General features: G+C 38.1%; 1 protein-coding gene across 1 annotated transcript in view; it reads right to left on the bottom strand.

Annotated features, from left to right (window-relative positions):
- Window positions 1–8,822: 8,822 nt before the first annotated feature.
- Window positions 8,823–26,010, bottom strand: part of LOC308707690 (uncharacterized protein) — a gene marked incomplete at its 3' end in the record, with an annotated part of 32,040 nt that continues 14,852 nt past the window's right edge. The window contains exons 9-14 of the mRNA XM_081394307.1: window positions 25,462–26,003; window positions 12,862–12,998; window positions 10,746–12,605; window positions 9,789–9,962; window positions 9,321–9,482; window positions 8,823–8,832 (exon numbers count right to left, since the gene is read on the bottom strand). Of these exons, the coding sequence (XP_081250433.1) occupies window positions 8,823–8,832; window positions 9,321–9,482; window positions 9,789–9,962; window positions 10,746–12,605; window positions 12,862–12,998; window positions 25,462–26,003 (2,885 nt within the window). The remainder of the gene's footprint in view (window positions 8,833–9,320; window positions 9,483–9,788; window positions 9,963–10,745; window positions 12,606–12,861; window positions 12,999–25,461; window positions 26,004–26,010) is intronic.

Here is a 26,010-nt window from a genome sequence, read left to right as displayed (position 1 = left end):
AATTCATGGTTGATTTCATTTTTTTCTGTAATGTCTATTCAATGTTTACATGAATAAAACTATTTAAAAAATTAGTAAATACATTTATAGTCTGTAATAACCTATTTTGTTATTGTTAGTTGGCTAAAAATTATTAATGTTTAATGATTCATGTTTTATTCAAAGGCACATACATTAATAACTATTCAAGCTTTTATAGAGCAGTCCAGTCTATCTAATGTTCGTCCACCATTAGATTTTAAATATATCTGTAGCTATAGTTTTGGCCAGATAATCAAGTGTGGGGAAAAAGTGGCATTGTAGACGGAATTTTATGAACGGGTCCAAAACGGACCCGGGCCGGGCATAGGGGCCGGGCATATGACTGGGTCCAAAACGGACCCGGAGCGGATATGCGGCTCATTCGCGGATCCAAAGCGAAGCCGGGGCGGATGTACCCATTTATGTACGGATACGCAAAGGGACCGCAGCGGTGTCAGACCGGATCCGCGAGCCGCCACCGCGGCGGATCCGGCGCGGTGTGCAAGTGGACGCAGTTTCGGATCCGCTTTCTGGATCCGTTCCGGAGTTCACTGTACCTCCGCGGCGGATGCGTTTCGTAGTCAGTTTGCTGTCTGGGTTTGCTCCACCTTAAGACAGTAAGTTCTTCAGCAACTTCACTGTAAGTTGACAGTTCATTGTTGATTCAATTGAGTTCAGTAAGGCCACATTTATACTGCAGGTCTTGATGCCCAATTCTGATTTGTTGACCATATCTGAATTTCTTTTATATTTTTGGACCAGCTTTTTTAATTTAAAAGTGACCCATATGCAATTACACCATACACTTGACTCGTCTAGACCAAGAAAACTCTCTCCGACCCTCCCGGTTTTCGAGATATCCACACAAAACCGCTTCTCCCCTCTTCGCGAAACAGAACGCGATGTCTTCTGAAAGACTTCAGGAATCTGATCGATACGGTACGCAGTACATCGCCTGATATAACGATCATTGTGTCAGGACCGCTTCCCACGTACCGACTAGGTCATGAAAAGTTTAGTAGATTATTCGCGCTAAATGAATGGTTAATATCATGGTGCAATGAGCAGAAACTGTTCTTTGTAAATAATTGGAATCTGTTTTGGGAGCGTCCTAGGCTTTACCGTGCTGATGGCTTACACCCAAGCAGATTCGGATCGGATCTTCTGTCAGATAACATCTCTAAAATGTTAAATAACTTTTGACTAGTAACCAAAAGTTCAAATCATAGTCTCTGCTGCACCAAATTAACTGATATAAATAGTGTAGAATATTGCATAGAAACTGTGTCTATTCCTCGTTTAGTGAGATCAAATAATAAATCGACATCAGGCTGCGACAGACAGAGGTTTTCAGGATCTAGAAAAAATCTAATTGTTATTAAACCAGAAAATGTTGCTATTAGTAACCAAAAACAATTTCTAAAGCTAGGTCTTCTAAACATTAGATCACTCACACCTAAGGCAGTTATTGTAAATGAAATAGTCACGGATAATAGCTTCGATGTACTTTGCCTTACTGAAACTTGGCTTAAACCTAATGATTATTTCGGTCTAAATGAGTCTACTCCATTAAGATACTCCTATAAGCACGAACCCCGTCTGATTGGTCGTGGCGGCGGTGTTGCAGCGGTCTATAGAGATATTCTCAATGTTACTCAGAAAACGGGTTATAAGTTTATTTCGTTTGAAATACTTGTACTAAATGTTACGCTCTTAGATGTTAGAAAAAAATCCATATTATCTCTAGCCTTGGCTACTGTATATAGACCGCCTGGGCCTTACGCTAATTTCCTAAAAGAGTTTGCAGATTTTCTCTCAGATCTATTGGTCAATGTAGATAAAGCATTAATTGTTGGAGATTTTAACATACACGTAGATAATCCAAATGATGCGTTAGGGGCTGCGTTTATAGATTTATTAAATTCCTTTGGGGTCAAGCAAAACGTCACCGGACCAACTCATCGTCTTAATCACACACTCGATTTAATTATATCATATGGAACCGATCCAACCGATATAGATATCATTCCACAAAGTGATGATGTCACTGACCATTACTTGGTAACTTGCATATTACGCACTGCTGTAATATGTCATGCGGTGCCGCGTTTTCGACCAGGCAGAACAATCCTTCCATCCACCATAGATAATTTCTCGAGTTGCTTGTCTGATCTGTCTCAGCTGCTGCCTGAACCCAAACAAACAGATGAACTAGAAGAACTAACTAGCACTATGAGCACCATTCTCTCTAGAACATTGGATGTTGTTGCACCCGTTAGATTAAAAAAGGTTACAGAGAAAATTAAAGCACCATGGTACAATAATACTACGCATGTTCTAAAGAGAGAAACCCGTAATTTAGAGCGTAAATGGAAACAAACTAATTTAGAGGTCTTTAGAATCGCGTGGAAAGACAGTATGTCACGTTATAAAAAGGCCCTAAAAGCGGCCAGGGCTGAGCATCTCCGCAAACTAATAGAAAACAACCAAAACAATCCTAGGTTTTTATTTAACACCGTGGCTAGACTAACAAATAAACAGACGTCACCCGAACAAAATATCCCGTTACAGTTTAGTAGTAATGATTTCATGAACTTCTTCACTGAGAAAATAGAAAACATCAGAACCACAATTGTAAATGTTCAATCCTCAATCGCGCCTTATAATTCAGCCTCAATTTCCCCCCCGCAAGAACAATTACAGTGCTTTACAACTATAGAACAAAAAGAGTTAAATAAACTTATCACTTCATCTAAAACAACAACATGTTTATTAGATCCTATACCAACTAAACTACTGAAGGAAGTGTTACCTGTAGTGGAAGGTGGTCTCCTCAATATTATTAACTCGTCTTTATCTTTAGGTCATGTTCCAAGAACATTTAAACTGGCAGTTATAAAACCTCTCATTAAGAAACCACAATTAGATCATAATAATCTAGCAAATTATAGACCCATTTCAAATCTACCTTTTATGTCTAAAATACTAGAAAAAGTTGTGTCCGCTCAACTGGGCTCTTTCTTGCAAGAAAATGATATCTATGAAAAGTTTCAGTCTGGATTCAGGCCGCATCATAGCACTGAAACTGCGCGCGTTAAAATCACAAATGATTTACTCTTAGCTTCTGACCAAGGCTGTATCTCAATACTAGTTTTACTTGATCTAAGTGCTGCGTTCGATACTATAGATCATACAATACTCTTAGATCGACTTCAAAATTATACTGGTGTTCAAGGACAAGCATTAAGCTGGTTTAGATCATACTTATCTGACCGCTACCATTTTGTCTATTTAAATGGAGAAAAATCGATCATAACTCCAGTAAACTATGGAGTGCCGCAGGGATCTGTGTTAGGCCCTCTGTTATTCTCAATATATATGATGCCACTTGGAAATATTATAAGGAAACATGGAATTAGTTTCCATTGTTATGCTGATGACACTCAAATATATATTTCATCACGGCCGGATGAAAACGCTAATTTATCCAAATTGACAGAGTGTGTTAAAGATATAAAAGATTGGATGACGCGTAATTTTCTTTTATTAAATCCAGACAAGACAGAGGTAATACTTATCGGTTCAAAAAACCGCCCACAGAACCTCTCACAATACAACTTTGACATTGTAGGATGTCCTGTTACTTTATCCTCTACAGTAAAAGACCTGGGTGTTATACTCGATTGTAACCTGTCTTTTGAAAATCATATTTCGTATGTTACAAAAACTGCCTTTTTCCACCTTAGAAACATTGCTAAGCTACGTAATATGCTATCAGTTTCTGATGCAGAAAAGTTAGTTCATGCATTCATGACCTCGAGACTAGATTACTGTAATGCTTTATTAGCCGGTTGTCCTGCATCCTCAATAAACAAGCTACAGTTAGTCCAAAATGCAGCCGCTAGAGTTCTTACTAGATCAAGAAAATATGATCATATAACACCGATTTTATCATCACTACATTGGCTACCTATAAAGTTCCGTATTAATTATAAGGTATTGCTACTGACTTATAAAGCCCTAAACGGCTTAGCTCCAGTCTTTTTAACGGATCTTCTATCACCCTATAATCCATCGCGCTCTTTAAGATCAATAAATTCGAGGCTTTTGGTCATACCTAGGATATCCAGATCAACCAAAGGAGGGAGAGCATTTTCACATTTGGCTCCAAAACTCTGGAATAGCCTTCCTGATACTGTTCGTTACTCGGACTCACTCTCCCAGTTTAAAACTAGATTAAAGACGCATCTTTTCAGCCAGGCATTCATATAATATTGTTAATCTCACAGTTTCAAACTACAATCCGGCCTCTAGTTCATAAATGCCAGAGGAGAACTGGCCCCCGACTGAGCCTGGGTTCTCCCAAGGTTTTTTTTTCTCCATTAGGTCACCTGATGGAGTTTTAGGACACCATTAGGTCACTTGATGGAGTTTTTCGGTTCCTTGCCACTGTTGCCTTTGGCTTGCTCAGTTGGGGATATTTGGGGATATTTAATTTTATTCTATCAATCAATAAATTCCACTAGAAACAAACTTTGTTGTATTATTTTATTTTAATACTGTGAAGCTGCTTTGATACAATCTGTATTGTAAAAAGCGCTATACAAATATACTTGATTTGATTTGATTTGATGAATAAATATTAAATAATGTGAATATTGAATTGTGTTGCTTTGTTCATGTGTTGCATTAAGACACAGGTGACAGGGAGGAACTGATTGACAAGATAATTGACACACAGCTGAACCAAAAGAACTAATGATGAGGGTTACCATGGGAACAAATGAATGGCGAGAAACTGAACAAAAGAAACAAAGAATAAAACAAACAGACTTTAGTGCCACAACTTCACCTGCCATTAGATTTTAAAACAGACACATTGATAAATGCTTGATTTGAAAATGGTTGTAATCCATATTTGACACATTATTTTTATATATTTATAATAAACATTTGACATTACAAACATTATTGTTTACTATAACAGTGTTGACCCATGTGTGATTTTGTCTGTTTATGTGATAAATAAATGAAGAGAAAAAAATAAACATTTTATGACAAAATACATTTTATTTCTCATTAATTTAAAAATGACAATGTTAATCATAACTTTCTATTAAATGGCTGTAAGTATTTGGAAGCATCAGGACAAAATATATAATTTATATTAGGATAAAATATCAGCTCATAAAAATGTTGAGCTCAAGACACGAGCTGATCATTGAATGTTTTCAAGCTCTACAACTATGAGAGATTTTAAAACTCTCCTGATTATTGAGTCTCTATAAAAACTAAATCTGACACGAGTTTGATCCACATCTTCAACTCATTTGGACAATCAGTTTGACTGTGATTGTAAGACAGACAGTTCCACATCTTTTAACATTTCATTAGCCTCATAGCATAATTGCCTAAGTCCGTTTTTTTTTAAATAGGACGTAGGCAATTATGCTATGAGGCTAACGATTTGTAATGAGGTGTGATTAGAAGATGACCTCTAATTGACCCTCAGTTACCATAGTAACAGAGCAAGCACTTGCTCAGAACTGTTTCATGTGAGCAAGAAACTAAATCTTCCTCCAGGTGGCGCTCAGAGACTCCCGGAATACACTAGGCATCAGTGACATATGCTGCTCTCTGGTTCTATAGCTTCCTTTGCTAGTTTTCACTTCTTGTTACTTCTTCGCGAGAAGAACGTTCCTCGGATCGGTCTTCTGCTTGGAAGTCTTCGGCTGAGAGTGAACCCCATTGCTTTTGAGGGGGGGCACGAGAACCTGAAACCTCCCGACTACAGTGTTTACAGCATCGCCGAAGAGGCCAGGACGCGATATCGGGGCGTCCAGCTGAAAGGCTCTGTCTTTCTTTTTCATATCAGACAAATTTTGCCATAAATGCCTCTCCGTGGCCACCAATGCTGCCATAGACCGGCCAATGGCGTGGGTGGTCTCTTTGGTGGCCCGAAGAGAAAAATCTGTGGCTCGATGCAGTTATCGAACCGCGTCAGGCCCCACCCCCTCAGTATTGTCCAGGTCCCTCAGCAGGTCGCCCTGATATGCCTGTAGTATTGACATAGTATGAAGACATGCACCAGCTTGTGAGCGTCTGTTCCACTTTTGGCATCGTATATTTTGGCAAACCATATTCCTTTAGCCCCATTATTATCTGAATATTCATGCACTTGAGGGCTAAATACACCTCGAAAGCTCTCTGTGGAGGTCGGGAAAGAATGGAAGGCCCTGTGGTGGAGGTATTGTGTTTGGTGTAAGAAAGTACTTTTCCAATTTTCTTTTGGGATGAGTGCCCTGATGTTCAACTTTGACACAGCGTGAGAAACTACCTCCACCAGCTCCTCATATCTAGGGGAAAGAGATGGCGAATCTTCTTCCCCCGTTTCGATGCTCACACAACCACATCACACAAAGCTTGTGTGTAACCCCACCCGTACGGAAACGAGGGCAGAAAGAAACACACGACTTGAATGATTGTTTGATCGCCATAATACTGAATTGGAGCTGAACCATTTCAGGACAGACATCAATTAATAAGACAGACAGTAAGAACTGACAGAAGAGCGCTTGCTGAGGCATAGAAGCTAATGATGGCCTATGGCCTATGGCCTACGCAAGTCAACTTACGCCAAACGAGTAACCCCTGACGCGATGGATGACGCCTCTTGCGGTTCAAACAAATACGGCTGGGCAACAAAAACTCAAGCTCCTCTTCTCATCTATATATTGAAATCCTCTGACATTTCTCTTTAAATATTCTCGTTTAGACTTCTAATTTGTGACCAGTGTTTTGTTTTGCTCTATCCTCTACGCTTCTACGATCGTCAATACGTCAGGTCAAGCCCAGCAAACACATTTACGTTGTGGCAACGTCTGTGGCACGTTGCATTTCTACTATGGCAATGTCGCTGTCTACGTGCTCGCAACATTGTAACAACGTATAATTGTAAGACGCAACAGGGATGTAGCAACGTTACTGCGTGACATTCAGCAACTGAGAGACGACGTTCTGACATTTTTTTATGCTATTCCCCATTTAGCATGTTATGTTTTGTGGTTAATTTTTAATTAGTCATATGTTAGATAATCATATACTTTTTAAATATTGTTTATCCTTATTATTATTTATGGTCCTAACAGTAAATTCATTATAATCAACACCTGCAAGTGTACACTTTGAAGAGTAAAAATGACATAGAAGGTTAGCTAATTCAACTTTATTAAAACCCTAGGCACAATGGCCCTTAACGGTGGTTCAATGTCAACATTGTGACAATGCTGTAACAACCTTCACCACACAACGTAGTTATAGCAACCTTTTGGCCATGTTGTTAAAACGTTGTTAGAAGGTTGGGTACATTATGTTTGCTGGGAGGTTTACTCTTTTGGCGTAAATTGATGCGTACGGCCGTCTGTCTGAAGCTAGTTATTTTAGTTTATAAAGTTTTAAATATGGATATTTTTCTTACATAAACGCATTGCTTTGCTTTAAAAGGCCTTAATCAATCCCCCGGAGCCATGTGGAGTACGTTTATGATGGATGGATCCACTTTTTTGGGCTTCAAAATCTTGTCCTCCATTCACTGCCATTATAAAGCTTGGAAGAGCCAGGAATTTGTCCTCCAAGAATAAGGTCATATACACCTAGGATGGCTTGAAGGTTAGTAAATCTTGGGGTAATTTTCATTTTTGGGTGAACTATCCCTTAAAGAGTACATTTCAATAAACGGATTACAGAGACCTGGTGAGAGGAATGTCCTGCATATAATTCATATACTCATTTAACCATTTAAATATCAAACCATCACATCACTGATTCTTGATGCAAAACAAGACTCTCAACTTCATTTGAGTTTAAAACTGCAACATTGATACATGCGAGAAAATTTCATAATCCAGGTGACATTTTTATATACATATGATAAACATTTGACTTTACAAACATATGTTTTGTATCTGTGTTGAACAATATGTGCTTTCATGTTTATGAGATGAAAACGAATATGAAAAAAAAAACACTTAAAAAACACTTAAACATTTGAGAAAATACATTTTATTGATCATTATTTTTAAAATGGTTAAAATAACTTTCTTTTAAATACCTGTGAGGATTTAGGAAGCAACAGTTTGAAGAAAGATGATCAACCTATAATAAAGTTGAGGTCAAGACACAAGCTCAAATGTCTTTATAGAAACACAGTAGAAGTGTCTGTGGTGTGTCTCATTTAGACTGAAGACAATGTGTGTGAGTTTCTATATACACACTGAAATTAAGATTAGAAAAGAGAAAGAGTTTACAACTGTGTGAGTTAAAGAGAGAGATAATGTGAGTGTGTTTCTTTCACTCAACTGTGTGTCTCAGTTGTTTCTCACAGGTAGTCTCACACAGAGACACCGAACCACCAAAATAAACCCCAAATCCAGCATAGAGGATTTCAGTGAATGTGCTGTTAAATGCATATAAGTGTGTGTGTGTGTGTGTGTGTGTGTGTGTGTGTGTGTGTGTGTGTGTGTGTGTCTGTGTCAAAGAAGGACAGAGTGCCGGCCGATCAGTTCAGATACACTCCTACTCTGTAGAGCGATGTAAAGGGGCAGATATTTTCTGTCATCAAAACAGTTCAGACTTCAGGACTTTTTACTGAATCCAAACCAGCAGTCATAACTCCAACTTTTCCTGATTCCATTAATGCCACTGATATATCAGCCGTCCCGTTCTATTTAGGCTCCCATTTACAGCATCCGTCCTGCTTCTTTTTACACACAACCCGAGTACACATTGAATCCGGTGTGAGATCACATGGATCTTAACAAAAGAAAAGAGATTAAAACATTTATGACAACAAAACAACAATCAAGGTGTGTGTGTGTGTGTGTGTGTGTCCTACATTTCTGCGGTTGTGTTATAATCCTGATCTCTCCTTGATGATCCATACTATAAAAATAAAAGATGTCACAATAATTTTAGTGTAAAAACAGCCAATACACAAATTTGGATCTGTTTTTGGTTCATACTGTATCTCTGACGGCAATGAGAATTTACTTTAATAACAGCAACAAGCTTTGAATTGATGTTTTGGGTTATGAGTCACAAACAGCTGTTAATCTGAATCAAGATCATCTTCAGTCACAGAGATCAAGACACGTCCTTATTTTTCTGTGCAGTATATATACGTACTGTATATACAGTATGTTCTGTATGCAGAGATCTATGGACATATGAGTTTACATTGACTTTACAGCAAACACACATACAAACACAAATGACAGGATGTTTGTTAGTGTTGAACATACTTGAGTTTTTCCAGCTTGTAGTTTGGATCAGAGACCAGCTTGACTAATGATTGTCCTGGGTGATTGTAGCTCAGATCCAGCTCTCTCAGGTGTGAGGGGTTTGACCTCAGAGCTGAAGCCAGAAAACAACAGCCTTCCTCTGTCACCTTACAGCCAGATAATCTAACACACACACACACACACACACACACACACACACACACACACACACACACACACACACACACACACACACACACACACAGTTTTACTCAATGTCACAGTGTTGATGGAGCAGAATTTATCTCAGTTACCGTTTCTGTTCACCTCCACTCCTTACAACTTCGACATTTTAATCAGAGAATAATATATATATATATATATTTTTTAGGGTCTGCTGATGTCTTACAAACACATCGGAGATCAGGACTAGAGCAGAGGGCCTCTTTAATTTTTATAACCAAGTGAATCTTTCTCTGTTTTTCTTACCTCAGTATCTCTAGTTGACAGTGTGGACTCTTTATTCCATCAGAGAGCAGCTTCACTCCTGAATCCTGCAGGTCATTGTTACTCAGGTCCAACTCTCTCAGTAAGGAGTTTGATGATTGTATACATGAAGACAAAATTTCACAGCACTGACCAGTGAGATTACAGCCAGCAAGTCTATAAAAAAGAATTAATGTGCAATGAAGAAAAAACAATCTGTTTTTGCACGTTATTTCCAAGACTAATATTTTTAATATTTAATATTTTATTTATTTTTATTATATTTAATATATTTAATATTTAATATTTTAATATTTAATTAATCACACTTGAATAAACATATTCATTAAAGGGGACCTATTATGCCTCTTTTTACTAGATGTAATATGGCTCATTTGTTCCCAGAATGTGTCTGAAGTTTCAGCTCAAAATACCCCACAGATTATCTACTATACCATGTTGTAAATGCCCATTTTTAAATGGAAGGAAAACATGCTGTTTTTATGCATATATCTTTAAATGCAAATGAGGTCTTATCAGTAAGACCTAATTTGGTCTATTTAATGACCTATTTTAAAATAAGACATTAAAATCTTAAACTATCGAATACACACAAGGTTCTGTTAAAAACACACAGTTCACATAAGTAAGTCAATTATGTCTGTAAAAGCAAGTAAAGAAATTGCATGTGTATTTTAGATGTGTATTAAAGTAAAAGCAGCATAATATACAGTACCTACTGCTCTATATGCTGTTAATATGAATTTAAGAAACTATATATATATATGTATATATATATATATATATATATATATATATATATATATATATATATATATATATATATATATATATATATACAAACAGCTTGTTCTGAGGCACTGCTACATCACATGATTTGATGTAGGAATTCAATTTTACTGTTCAGTTTGATCTCTAATCACATAAAATAATACTCACATAGCTTTTTTGCAGTTCACCACAGCTGGTATCAGTCTCCTTCTGCCCTCATCTGATGTGTTGTATTTCTTCAGATCAAACTCATCCAGCACCTCTGATATCTGAAGCATGTAGGCGATAGTTGAGCAATGAGATGGAGAGAGTTGATTCACTGAGTGTTTCTCTGATTTCACAAACTCCTGAATCTCTCTGTGCAGAGTCTGATCCTTCATTTCCAGCAGACAGAGGAACAGATTGATGCATCTGTCAGCTGAGAGACACACATTATCCCTAATTGTTTTTTGAATGTACTGTGTGGTTTCTCTGATGGTCTCTGAGCTGTTGACTGTGCGTGTCAGTAGATCCTGTAAGAGTCTCTGATTGGACTCCAGTGAGATGCCCAGCAGGAACCGCAGGAAAAGATCCAGGTGTCCATTTTTACTCCTGAAAGATTTCTTAACTGCTGCTTTTAGTAGCAGATACAGAGAGTTATTCCGACTGTACTTCTGATATCCTTCATTCAGAAACAACTTCAGTGATTCCTCATTTTTGACTACATGGCAGTAAAACACAAAGAAAGCAGCAAGAAACTCCTGAAAGCTGAGATGAATGAAGCAGTAGACTTTCCTCTGATGAATCACAGATTCCTCCTTAAAAATCTCAGTGCAAATCCCAGAATACATTGAGGCGTCAGTGACGTCTATGCCGCACTCAGTCAGGTCCTCCTCATAGAACATCACATTGCCCTTCATCAGCTGATTGAAAGCCAGTTCAGCAAGTTTCACAATCACGTCACTGTTGGACTTCAGGACTTTCTCTGGATCTTTCTCATCATACTTCTGATTCATCATGTTGATCTGAGTCAGCAGGAAGTGGATGTACATTTCAGTCAGAGTTTGAGGGATTTCTGCACTGTCATCTTGTTTCAGGAGGTTTTGAAGGGCAGTGGCTGAGATCCAGCAGAAGACGGGTATGTGACACATGATGTGGAGGCTTCTTGATCTTCGAATATATGAGATGATTTTGCTGGCTTGAAGTTCATCACTGATTCTCTTCCTGAAATATTCCTCCTTCTGAGGATCATTGAATCCCTGAATTTCTGTCATACGGTTGATGTATTTTGAGGGGATCTGATTGGCTGCTGCTGGTCTGGAAGTGATCCAGATATGAGCAGAGGGAAGCAGATCTCCTCTGATGAGGTTTGACATCAACACACTCAGTGATGAAGACTCTTTCACATCACAAACTTTCTCATCATCTGTAAACATCAGTTTAATTCTGCTTTCATCCACACCATCAAAGATGAACACAACTTTACACTCCTCATAAATCTTTGAGTCCACATCTTGAAGTTCAGGATGAAAGTCCAGCAGAAGTCTGTGAAGACTATACTGGTGATCTTTAATCAAGTTCAGCTCTCGAAATGGAAGCACAAATATGAAATCTACATCCTGATTGACTGTTCCCTCGCTCCAGTCGAGAATGAACTTCTGCACAGAGACGGTTTTTCCAATTCCAGCGATGCCTTTAGTGAGAACAGTCTTGATTTTGTCTTTCTCCTCACATCTTGGTTGATGTAACGGTTTAAAGATGTCATTGCAGTAGATTGGAGTGTCTTGTGTTCTGGCTGTTTTCTCCATCTGTAAAACCTCATGTTCTTCATTCACCCCTTCACTCTCTCCCATGTAGAGCTGTGTGTAGATCTGGTTCAGGAAGGTTTGAGTCTCTTTTAGTTTGATTCCCTCAAATAAGCTCTCATACTTGTTATTCATGCTGGTTTTGTGCTGGGCTTTGACTCTCTGGCTGATGAGGGTCTGACAGTCAGAGTCAGTGCAGGTCAGACGGGGCGTCACTGATCTGATCACATCATCTCTCTTCACTCTGCAGAAACAGTAAGATGAGAAACTGTGAAAAAGCATTAAAACATAGACAATCATTCAAATGTTGCAACACACCAAACACACATTTTGGTTGTTTACGTTGTTCTACATTACAGTTCATGCCTATATTGTACTCTACATTTCTGATTTGACTGACACACCATATTCACTCAAGTCACGTGAAAAAGTGTCTGAAAAGTGTCAGTTCAGGCAGTGAAAGAAGTTGTTTTTCCATGTTCCATCATGATTATACTCACTCAAGGTCAGAGGTCAATGGTTTATCACTGAATTCAGGGGGGGGTGTCAAAGATTGGTTACTCTTCACAGACACACAGCTGTATTCTGGAGATGCTGCTTTATGTGTCTGAACAGCATCATCTTCTTCTTCTCTCCGCTCATAAAGACTCATTGTAGACACAACACTTTAGAAATGCAAAGAACGTACATATATAAACATTTTACTTATGAAATATTGGAGGAATGTTACAAAACATATTCTGTTGGTGTTCTCTAAAGTGAATTGTTTGATGGTAACACTGATGCCAAATAAATACACTAAAATAAACTGTCCTTTCCGTACACACACACACACACACACACACACACACACACACACACACACACACACACACACACACACAAAAATGAGTTGAGTGTTAGTGTTACATTTATTCAGTAATTTCATTATATCAGTAAGCTTAAATGATTTTAATAAATAATTACCTGTCAAATGGCACTTATTTTTTATTCCAAAACTCTCAATTTAGGGGCCATTGCTAACAGACACTTTATGATCTTCTTAAATTCACTTCCTGATTCCCTGATTCCCTGATTGTAAACAGCCAAAAACTATGTGAACATTTAATTTCTGTTTAACCCATTTAATCCCACCGGTCACAATAGTGACCGTAAAAAAGTGTTTCATTTCTAAGGCTATAAAAATGTTACTAAATGATCTATCAATGCATTTCCAGCAGATATTGAAATAATAAAGGGTCTCAATGAAATATGTGCAGTTTCGCATGTTTACTGTAAATTGTCACATGACCAGAGCTGTTTATTTCCTGTTTGCGCCAAGAGAAGAGGATGCCAGCAAGAAAGCTCCCAAAGAAAAGGGTGCTAAAGTATGTTAACATAAAGATAGGACATAGATTTTTGGTACATATCATGTTTAAGGTGTCTAGTATTGATATATGCATTTGCAATTACTCAACTTTGTTTAATGTGTTCATAGAACTCACAAACATGTCAACGGCAACAATAGTGACCGGTGGGATAACCCATTGTATCTACATACTAATACACATAGGCTAACTGTTCTACCTTACTATCTACCTAATTTTACACACACACACAGACACACACACACACACACACACACACACGGTCACGTCTCTTCTGATGTCTGATCTCCACACACACACACACACACACACACACACACACACACACACACACACACACAGACACAGACACACACACAGACACACACAGACACACACACACACACACACACACACACACACACACACGGTCACGTCTCCTCTGATGTCTGATCTTCACACACACACAGACACACACCCACCCACACACACACACACACACACACATACACAAAAACACACACACCCACACACACACACACACACACACACACACACAAAAACACACACACACACACACACACACACAAACACACACACACACACACACACACACACACACACACACACGGTCACGTCTTCTCTGATGTCTGATTTCCACACACACACAGAGAAACACACACAGAAACACACACACACGCAAACACACATACACAAACACACACACACACACACTCACACATGGTCACGTCTCCTCTGATGTCTGATCTCCACACACACACCCACCCACACACACACAGACACACAAAAACACAAAAAAATAAAAAACATACACACACACACAAAAACACACACAAACACAGTGCATAGGTCAAATAGACCTATATTAAATCAATACAATGGTTGATACAACACAGTTTCCCACCGGTCACAATTGTGACCGATCATAAAACACACTTTTTCACACACTTTTCCATGAAAATTTAAAAAAATTATTATTGATTGTTTCAAAGGGATACTAATGACACATGATTTGGATATTTTTGTGTCTGGGAAAAATTTGGGATTAAATTCACTGATCACATACAGTACAGAGTATAAATTAATTATATATAATCTTTGGAACATGAAACTATCTATCTGGACATATTTTCACAACAGTTGTTGCTGTACAATACATTGACATTCCAGTAATCAATACAAATACATATTAACGTGTAAATTCAGATTAAACAATACATGAATATAAATCCAGAAATGTGTTCTTTCAAACCTACCTTTGTCCCATCAGCAATGAATCGAACATAAACACACTCACACTACATCCATTTTGTTAGTCTCTGGACAGCAGCAGCTTCAACAGAAAACTGATTCACACATGATGTCCCTCTTTTTTTTTTTTTTTTTTTACAAAATGGACTTTGAACAGATTTATCATTTTACAAGCACCCCAGTTAAAATTAAACCACAAGATACAGAGAGGAGTGTAATGTCAATGTATTATAAATGTCCCAACATTACAACCAAGACTTATCAAAGAACAAAAGAATTAACGATTAAATAATGGATTAAACAAAGAACCATCAACTTATTATTAACAACAAGCAAATTATTACTTTTTTATTCACACACTCATATTCCCATCAGAGACTAAAAGTCAAAGGCATGTTGTCTACACAGCCATATATATTGTCTTAAATAAAAACTATTAAATGTATTTATTTATGTATTTGTTTGTTTCTTTTTTACTGGCTTTAATGTACTTACCCAATAGGTTTCAGGGAACTATGAGGCATAAGTAACTGAGAAAAGTGTCTTTCACACTTAATCTATTGTACTTTAACCTGTTTTTGTGGTTGTGGCAAGCAGGACGAGGCCGAGAGACATGAGAACGGGACGAGGCCGGTGACGTGATTGATAATGAGCGTGTAACGAATGAGACAAATCAGACACAATTATTTATTATATTTCACAAATAATCTTTAAATCTAAAAAAATTCAAAAAATCTTTAAAACTCACTTGCCCAACAAGGACAAGAAGGGTCTTGGTTACCATGACTGCAATCAGATAAGTTGGTTTTATTGCTGTTAAAAATGTGATCATGTGGAAAAAGCAGAGGCCATAGAAAAGACCCACAGCTCTTAAAACAGACTTTCCTGCATTAATTTATGTACGAGCTGATCTGTAAATGAACATGCACCCCAGGATACTGTGTCTTGTGTAGTGTCTTTTGATACTATTATGTCTTTGTGTCAGAATGAGAGTCGTAGATCCAAATGCAAGCAAACAGTTTATTGAAGGCAGGTTGAACAGATGATAATACTTAAAACACCACGTATAGCAGGCGGGCAACCAGGATACAAATACACCGGAGAGGATGAGTGATATGAATAATCCTGTGGATGTCAAACGGAAACTGGAATGAAGAGAACTCCAAACGATCTCCAGAAGTCTGGGAACACAGACGAGATCGAGGAAATAACTCCGTAAGAAAACTCAGGCACCGGAACTGGGTAAGAGAGCATTAACAAAAGTGATGAACCGACACCCAGCAATAATCACTCCTGCTAGATATAGGCAGCTAACAACAGAAGTAACTAGCTGCAGCTGCGGACTGATTAAGTGATCAGCTGGTTACTTCTGTTGTTAGCTGCCTATGGCCTAGTCCACACGGACACGGGTATTTTTATAACCGGAGTTTTTCCTCCTGCGTTTAAAAAAAAATCCCGTCCACACATGCTCGGTTTAAAAGAAATCTACATGAAAACGCAAAAAACACGCTATCACGCGCTGTCAAGAGCATGCCACACCAGCAGGCGGCGACCGTAAAGCCACGTTGGCCAATCAGAAGCCTGGATCAGAAGCAAAAACCCCGGTTTTACTGTCTACACGACAACACTGCAACCGGCGTTTTTGAAAATCCTCACCCTGGCAGGGGTTTTCAAAAATGTTCAGTTTCAGTGACCTGATACTGTGTTTCCGTGTGGACGAACGGCCGAACCGCGTAAAAAAAGTCACGGTTATAAAAATACCCGTGTCCGTGTGGACAAGGCCTATATCTAGCAGGAGTGATTATTGCTGGGTGTCGGTTCGTCACTAAGCAACAAACAAGCACTATACACTCAGAACCCACACCCACAACAACCAACAGATACACACAAAAAAAACGCATGGAACGATGAACCATGACACTTTGATACTACAATATGTATTTTATGATAGAGCCAAAGGTCAATGTAACCCCACCTGTATCGTGTCTCCTATCTAATTAATCCTCATTTAATGACTCACACTTTAGTGTACATCACCTTCTCATAGAATGCAGTGTGTGTTTGTTATATCTATCTGAGTATAAATGAACACAAACAGCAAGGCCTATGTCTAACCACACCTGAGACAGAGCCATAAAACCTCCAAACAGAGTATTTCCCGCTTGGAAATTCCCCCTTTCTTATTGGTCGAGCCAACCCTGAGAGGTGGGACCTTTCTCAGACTATAAATGGCCTCTACACAAGCTCAATGTAGAAGAAGTCCATCGCAACTCCAACCATCAACTCTTCCGACTTCCTTGGTCCTCTCTCATCCTTCACTGTTGTCTCTCCTCCTTTTATGGTCCCGTAGCTACTCCGTGTGACACCAGGCCAATGCGGTGAGCAGGTGACGCTCATAAACAATCATGCCAATGGCCTCGCCCCGTTCTCTCACGGCTCTCGGCCTTGTCCTGCTTGCCTTATTTTATAATTATATACAGAATTTGTATAAAAACACTTTCATTTAATCATTTAAAATGATATTATACTAGCTGTCTTAGCTAATATACAGATATTCAAATATACAGCATAGATCAGTAACTAAATAAATAAATAACACTTATAGAGAATATTTCTTCTTTATATTTATAAAATGCATTAAAGTGTAAGTTGCAGGTTAACCACCACAGCCAATTAATGTGTAAATTAAAGTGCTCTATATGTATATATTTAATTATTTCTGTCTTAAAATGCATTAAAATAACATTTATTGGGGTTTCTTCAAAGGTAGCGTGTTTTTTCAGTTACTGGGTGATGACGTCACAAGAGGAACTCGCAACCCATACTCTGCTAGATTCTTACTGTATTATGGCTATTTGGAGAACGACTGAGGATGTGGGAAACCATCAAATTCTTTATGGACCACAGCCCTACAATTTTTAACTGGTCAGACGTGAGAGAGGGGAGGAAATTGCCAGGACCCATGGAGTCAAAGAGTTATTAATGCTTGGTGTGAGGAGAATGAGTGGAGGGTTGGCCAGGTGTCCTGGTGAGTAGCTACGTTAGAGCTAGTCTAGGCTAGCCTGGTGCAAACTTAACCCGGATAATATAAGGGAACAAGCCAGTCTTTTCAAAAGTTTGCCGTCATGTAGAATAGCAAGGAGGGACAACGACTGAAGACATTATTTACTTACATGGTGTCAGTCCAAATCAGAGCTACATTGTTAGAGATGCACACACTGCACAGGCACCAATCGCTAGTCTCATCGACGCCTCAAACGTCATGTAATACCCTTCCTCAATCCACGCTATTTCTCACGATTTAATTAGCGATGTTTATTGTCAGAAAAGAAAAAGAGAGATCGATGTCCCCATCACTGTGTAAAGTTCATGAATAGTGATTACCATGCATTGGATAAATATTAAATTGTGTGACTCTTTGAGATCCTCTGTTTCTACTTAAGCCTCCTGTTTCTCCTAAGAAAAATATCCCTAAAATCTCACGTCTCCTCAAGAGTTTTAGAAGAGATCTTAACATCTCGAAGTTTACAAATTCTGCAAACTAAAACATTCCATTTCTTCCAAGAGAAAATGATCTGGGCTGGGTTTCCCGAAACCTTCTTAACGCTACATCGTTCTTAAGTTACACCTTAAGCTGTACCTTATCGTTAATACGTGTTTCCCGAAACGTTCTTAGTTAAGTATACCTTCTGTAAGTCATACTTTCGGAAGGTTGGTCTGGACCACTCTTAGCTTCACCTTATCACTGTTGCAGGGCTATACGAATATAATTCAGAAGTTTAATACACCCAGACAGTGTTCAGTTAGGCTAATTCAAGTGTTTTCATGCAAAGAATAAAAATGTCATTACACTGATTGTTTTTAGAATTTTAATTATATTATTATATATAATAAAATTGTATAAATTTATTTTAATTAAAGAGCGCTTTTAAAGGCCAGTGAAAGCATAGGCTACTGTCAGTTAAGTCCTATTCGGACGCTAATATTGTTTCTCATGGGCTTGTACAGTATTTAAAACATTTACAGGGGTAAGTCGGTTATTTTAGTGCCGCCCAAATCCATAATATCAGTATTTTTTCTGACCCAACCCACGTAAAAATCCCTGGCCAAATTAGTACCTTCTGTTTTTTGACAAACAGGTCGTGTGGTGATTTAACTGCCGTCTGAATCCACATCTCTGCGTTTTCAAGAAGAGATTCAAAATTCACGGTTTAAATCCTTTTTGATCACTCCCGAGCACCATACGTGACGTACACTTTTATTACTGAAATGCTTGAAAGTATTTACAAGAACAATATTTTATAGCAGCTCCACCTCAGCGAACAAAAATGGGAAAGAGAAGAAAGCACATAAAAAATTGAAATGGTTATTATGGCAGCAATATATGATACAATTTTAAAATATGTAGGCAATGCTGTTATAGGCTATTATAGTTTGGATTATGTTTTATAATATCCCATGAGTCATAGTAAATGCAATTGCAACTATTTCTAAAGTGCTTTATTTTATAAAGAACACCACTTTCTCACATAAACAGCCCCTGCACGAGAGAATAATGATTCTCGAGCCGTCGATATCAACAAATTCAGCACCATCGCCACGGACAGCACCCGGTAACGTCGCACGTTAGAAGGTATATCTTAAGCGGCTTCCTAAGGTATAGTTTGGGGAACACGCCTAGAAATGGTATACCTTCAGTTAAGTTATACCTTAAGAGTCTTCGTAGCATACTAAAAGAGACAAGCAATAGATTTAAGAAAACTATGATTCCCTATTCCTTATATAATAAAAGAGAAGGGTATGTAAAGCCACCTCTTCAGAAGTAAAGAGGAGGAAGTAGGACAGATAAACACCAAAAGTAGAAGACTATTGCTGCAGCTAATATAAAACCAACATTATTACACGGCTATCTGGAATACTTGATATTCCCAGGTGAATTATTTCCTGACAACAACCATTGTCATTAGCAACGCCGAATAACATAGCGCTCATCTGGGTATTTAATACGCTCTCTCTAGTTTCATTTAAATGCAACTGCTATTATCCTGCACCTCAGTTATCTACTGTATTTACTTTAAAATGAAACCGGAGGACTTCAGTATTAAATTGCCTTTTTCGAATATTACCTTTCATGCAGTGTACAATGTCCTGTTTGTGAAAGTAAGCAGTCTGCAAAGTTGTAAAGCTCAAAGTGCAGGACAAATAAAAGTTATTGTCTCCCAAAAGAAAAGAAAAAAATGACTCTGAACTGCAGAAACGAGTCATCTGCAATCCCAGTCTGACCTCAGTGAAATTCATAGTCAAAATTAATTAAATTACAGTATATTACTGTTGTTAATTGCTTTTTAAACTGTGGAAAAAACTGATAAATAAAGTCAAATTACAAAGAAAACAACTAACTTTCAGGTTAAACTGTACATTTAGGGTTTTATAAAGTTATTCTATAATAATGGTTTGTCTACAGTAACTTTTAAAATAGTTTTCTCTGTACAGTAACTAAAAATGATTTATAAAAGTGCAATACATGCATACTGTTATGGAACAGAGACTCCAAACAATAATGGTAGAGGTGAGAAACAGGTTTATTGACAATATGAGGCATAGCAGTAGCGGGAACCTTTAAAGTTAAATGTCTATGAGTAATGATGAACGGAGATACAAGTCTTTTCTGTTTAGATGGTTGAGGAGGTCGTGAATGATGGAGCGGAGGATGGTGGAAGCACACACTGGTGCAGGAAGAGAGGTAAGTGATTGCAGGACGACAAAGAAGATGACGAAGACACTGGAGACTAGAAGACACACTCTGGGAGACGAAGATACTTTGCCAATGATGCATGTAGGTAGGAGAAGACAATGAGGTGAGTCCTTACTCATGTACAATACCAGACAAAGTGCCAGAGTGAGGTGTGTGCTTATGTTTGTGATGATGAGCAGATGGCATGCAGGTGCTGGTGATTAATACTTAGGTGACAGTGATTGTTGTGATTGGATGTATCCCTGACACATACGTTCAAAAACAAACGCATGTAGCCTATATTTACAGTTTTAATCTTTATTTTTACAGATCCAATCTCACAACTTCTTTGACCAATCTCTAAATTAAGTACTTAGAAATGGCAAAATTTACAGCCAACTTCTGTTAAATTAACAAAATGTATAAGCACAGAATACATAAATTATGTTCACTCTTCCCAGGAGCATTGCATGTACATCCAGTGGTAGTTTATTTTTATTTTTAATTGGACAACTCGTGATTCTCATGATTTCATTGACCGTGACCCTGTCCAAAGACTGTCCTCATAAGAATGACCTTGAATTTCGCCAACAGGTGACACGTTTGCATCACATACTTTTAATTAAAGGAACCTGCACATTTACAGTATTGGTCATTTCACAGAAACATTGTCAATATACATGAATGATAGGAAATACAAGCTTAGTATATCCTTTCCAACATGTAAAAATATCCGCATTAGAAGGCAAATGTTGTATACCTTTATATTGATTGCTGTTTTATTTGATTTACAATTACTTTTTTTTTTACTATACATTACCAGTGTTGGGGGTAACTCATTACAAGTAACTTTAGTTACGTAATCAGATTACCTTTCAAGTAACTAGTAAAATAACGCATTACTTAAAATATCTGTTACTTTTTCAAATAAGTAACGTTAGTTACTTTTTCACATTTATTGACTGACAGCTCTTGATTTTCTTGAAACGGATTACTTTAAATAAAAAGTAAATAAGTAACGCAATTAGTTACTTTTTTTGGATTAACGCAATATTGTAATGCATTACTTTTAAAAGTAACTTTCCCCAAAAATGTACGTTACATCACAAAGTGAGTTGTTGCCCTACATCATGTTCGTCACCAATCAACTGTATGAAATGTAAGATGAGCTAGGTTTGGTGTTACAAAGCTCAAAGTCTCAAACGCAAAGAGATATTCTTTGTCAAAGGTAAGGCTCAGCCACACCTTCCTAAAACGCTTCGTTCAAACACTCTCACAAATCTGCGTCAATGTGCGGGGAGAGTTTCATAACACCGGCCAAATGTATATGCAAAGAAAGAAGGCGTAACTTTTATTCTCACTGTGTTATTGTTGCCGCCGGCACCGCCATGTCGTTGAGACACTGTGTTTTTCATTGCGAAAGCCAAACTACTTTGTTTGGCCTTCCAGATGACACAATTAGAAAACATAGGTTAATATTCGACTGTGTATGTGCTGCGCATTTTTCGGAGGACTGTTTCCAGAACCTTGGAGAGTAGCTACAAGGCCGGTGTTGTGCCGAATTTCGACCCCCTGCCAAATTATTACCCCCCTCGTTGAAGTCAGTACCTGATTGCCTAATCCTAACCCCACCCCTAATCCTAACCCCTCCCCCACAACTAATCCTAAACCTACCAATACTAGGGGGGTAATAATTCGGCAGGGGTCGAAATTCGGCACTACACTGGCTGTGCACAAAGGCTGATTCTAGAAAGTGGGGCAATTCCATCTTTGCAAGTACAGTCTGGCACTTCTGACACAAAGACACAGCCTGTAGGTATCTTTTCATATTTTAATAATTTGCTACTGACTATTCAAACACGAGTTTTGAGCAGTATAGCAGTAGCGCTTGTATGTAGTTTCTACGATCACAAATGCAGACATGGTTTTATGTTTACACAGTGTTCTCACCCCCGTAACGGGGTGTCATAATAAGTCATAATAATCAGTAATTATGTCCCCAATTAAATAAAACCTTACCAATCTGATCCAGTCTTGCTGGCAAAGCTGATCGATCAGCTTGGTCATCTGCATTTTCCGAATCAGATTCGGGCTCGAATTAATAAGGTACAGAAGTATCGACATTATTATCACCTGTCATTATTGCTTTGGGAGCTGATGTTCCGAATATGGTAAGGGGCGTGACATTTCCGTCACATGCTTAAGGTATTCGGGCCAATCCCAATGCACTGAATCGGAGTATGGAGTATGGAGTAAATTGTATATTTAATTTGATGTGAAAAGGAGGCTGTGAGGGACAGACATCCTGTGCAATGGCTTTTGCTGCTGTTTACTTTTGTGTTAATCATTCAACCGACAAAACATTGAAACAATTTACATATGGTATCTCTGTGATGAAAAAACTCCTTTTCCTTGACAGCAATGGCAGAAATGTTTAATAACTTTTTTTTGTTTTTGTCTTAGAAAAAAAAACAACCAAACATTTAGTTTCCATGGATCCCAAAATATAATCATCTTCAGATGAGGGACCCCTATCCTAAAATTTAAACGGCAGCTATTTATTTTCACTTATAAAGACCAAATTAATAATGTAATCTACAATGTTTCTGTTACATTACGATTTACTCACTATAGGTTACTGTACTATTTATTTAAATTTATTATTGATTGTTTGATTGATTTAAATCTGATTTATTTTTATTATTGTAAAAATTTTATTTAAAAAATCAACAACAAAAAAAGTGGATTTTGATTGTCTTAATTGTTACATCCCGAGTGAGTGAAGGGGTATATGTAAAACATAAAATTTATGTTTTAAAGAGCATTGGTCTGAGGTCTGCCACAGCAACACAAATAAACAAATTACCTTCAAGATTTTTATTTACAGCTCATGAAACAAAAAAAAACAAGGTATTGAAAGAGAAGAACACCTTAAAAGGGAAGCAATGGCTTCAGTAGGGGGCAAGGCCAAAATTACACAAAAAGTGATCTGGCAGGGGGAGTAAAACCAAACTACCAAAGAAAAGAAAAATTAAAAACAGAAGTGTACCCTAAGTCCTTTCCTGGACACAAAACAGGGAAAACAGTGTTGAACAAAAACGGCGCCCACCTTCCTACAGCTTCAAAATTAGCAAACAAATAAGCAAACATTAAGGCAGCTAATAAGCTTGACGTTAACAGCAGCAACAGTAAAAAAAGATTAAAAAGGACTGATAGGTAAATGGTAACATTAACCTCCACACTAAAACTAATGTAAATGTTGCCACTCAAAAGACATTTAAAACAATCAATAAAAAGAATACAATACCAAAGAGTAGAAAATTAAGCAGCAATGACATTCAACAACAAGAAAGTAAACTGTAGCAAAAGGCTGGGCAGGACAAAGACAGCACTCTGGAGAAAGCTCTCGGGGATAAGTTTCTCAATCCCTGGGAGTTTCTTCTCTGCTTTCCTGTTGCCTCACTCTTGACTGGTGTAATGTTTTCCCACACTCATTGTTTGGGTTTTTTATATGACAGGATTTCTGTCACTTAGTTTAAGTTTTAAGTAAATAAAACGTACAAAGATCTCGTGTAGTCTAATTTGTCTTACACAAAACGCATAACTTAATGAAATAAGGATTTTACACCAGCAATCAATGCAATAATACCAATAATAATCACTCTTAAATAGAAAACAACCCATTCAACACAACATAACACAGATATGGAATTGCATTCAATTTGTAGAGGAATTGACAGTGATTTCTCCTGATTCTAATACAGATTCTTGGATTTCACCTTTTACTTCAGAGATAGAGCGGTGGAACAAGTCAGAAGGCCCGGTTCATAAATGTCCACAGGGGCTCAGGACACATTGAAATTTCCCCTTCCTGTACCCCACGGTGAAACTGAATTCTTGGAGTCGAAGCCCCCACCGAATTAGATGAGTGTTTGGTTTCTGTGTTTTGAAGACCCACATCAAGGAAGAGTGATCAGTGATGATGGTGAAGAACTTTCCTTTCTAGTACCACAATCCTGTTTGCTGAACGAGGACAGCTCCTAAGCTGACCTCACTTCCATCAGTGTAGACGACAAATGGAAGATTTAGATTAGGATACCCCAACACAAGTGGAGACTCAAGGAGCTGTTTTAGAGCTTGAAAGGAAGTTTGACATTGCGAAATCCAAAGGCATTCAGGGGTTCAGCAACTTCAGCAACCTGTGCTGATTCAGGGATTCAGCAAAAGTATGGTACAAACCTATGATACCAACCAGCCATGCCTAAAAAAATCTCTTGACTTCCTTTCTGTTTTTTTGGCACAGGAAATTCTTGAAATGCTCTGTTTTTTTTGTTTTTTTTTCTGGATCTGCCTTGATTCCTGTAGCAGTCACAATGTGGCCAAGAAACTTCAGAGAGGTACGGAAGAAACGCCGGTTCGAATCCTACTTGAAGCGAGTCAAGTAGGCACGGTTACACAAGCACTAGCTAAGAACTGTTTGCTGTGAGAGAGAAACTAAATTATCTTCCAGGTGGCACTCAGAGACTCAGAAAGACAAAACTCCTGTTGAGCCGCATTCAAATGTCTTTGTAAAACACAATAGAAGTCTGCGCTGTCTCTCATTTAGACCAAAGTCAACATGTGAGTTTCTATATACACACTGAAATTAAGATTAGAAGAGAGAAAGAGTTTACAGCTGTGTGAGTTAAAGAGAGAGATAACGTGTGTGTGTTTCTTTCACTCAACTGTGTGTCTCAGTTGTTTCTCACAGGAAGCTGTTTAATCTCACACAGAGACACTGAACCACCAAAATAAACCCCAAATCCAGCATAGAGGGGTTCAGTGAATGTGCTGTTGAATGTGTGTAAGTGTGTGAGTGTGTGTGTGTCAGAGACGCTGTAGAAGGACAGAGTGCCAGCCGACCAGTTCAGATACACTCCTACTCTGTTAGAGGGATGTGAAGGGACAGATATTACTGTGCTCTTATTATTGTGTCTGACAGAGAAACTGTTATTAAAACAGTTAAGACTCCAGGACTTTTCATTGTATCCAAACCAACAGTCTTCACTTTTTCCTCTCCTGCTGATTCTTTTATATGTCACTGATATATCAGCACACCCATTACATTCAGCCTCCCAGTAACAGCGTCCAGTCAGACTCTCTCTACACAGAACCTGAGGCCATTCATCAAATCTCTCTGGATGATCAGGATACAGCTGATCCTCTTTCACATTTGTCATTTTAATGTTCCTCTCAGACAGAGCGAGATGAGTGTTTGCCGTGTCTAAATCCAGGGTGAGATCACATGCATCTGAACA

The sequence above is a fragment of the Scardinius erythrophthalmus genome (genome assembly GCF_964197995.2).
Source record: "Scardinius erythrophthalmus genome assembly, chromosome: 19".
NCBI classification, from domain to species: Eukaryota; Metazoa; Chordata; class Actinopteri; order Cypriniformes; family Leuciscidae; genus Scardinius; species Scardinius erythrophthalmus.
The sequence above is the reverse complement of the archived record's forward strand: the minus strand, read 5'-3'. Positions and strand labels throughout refer to the sequence as shown.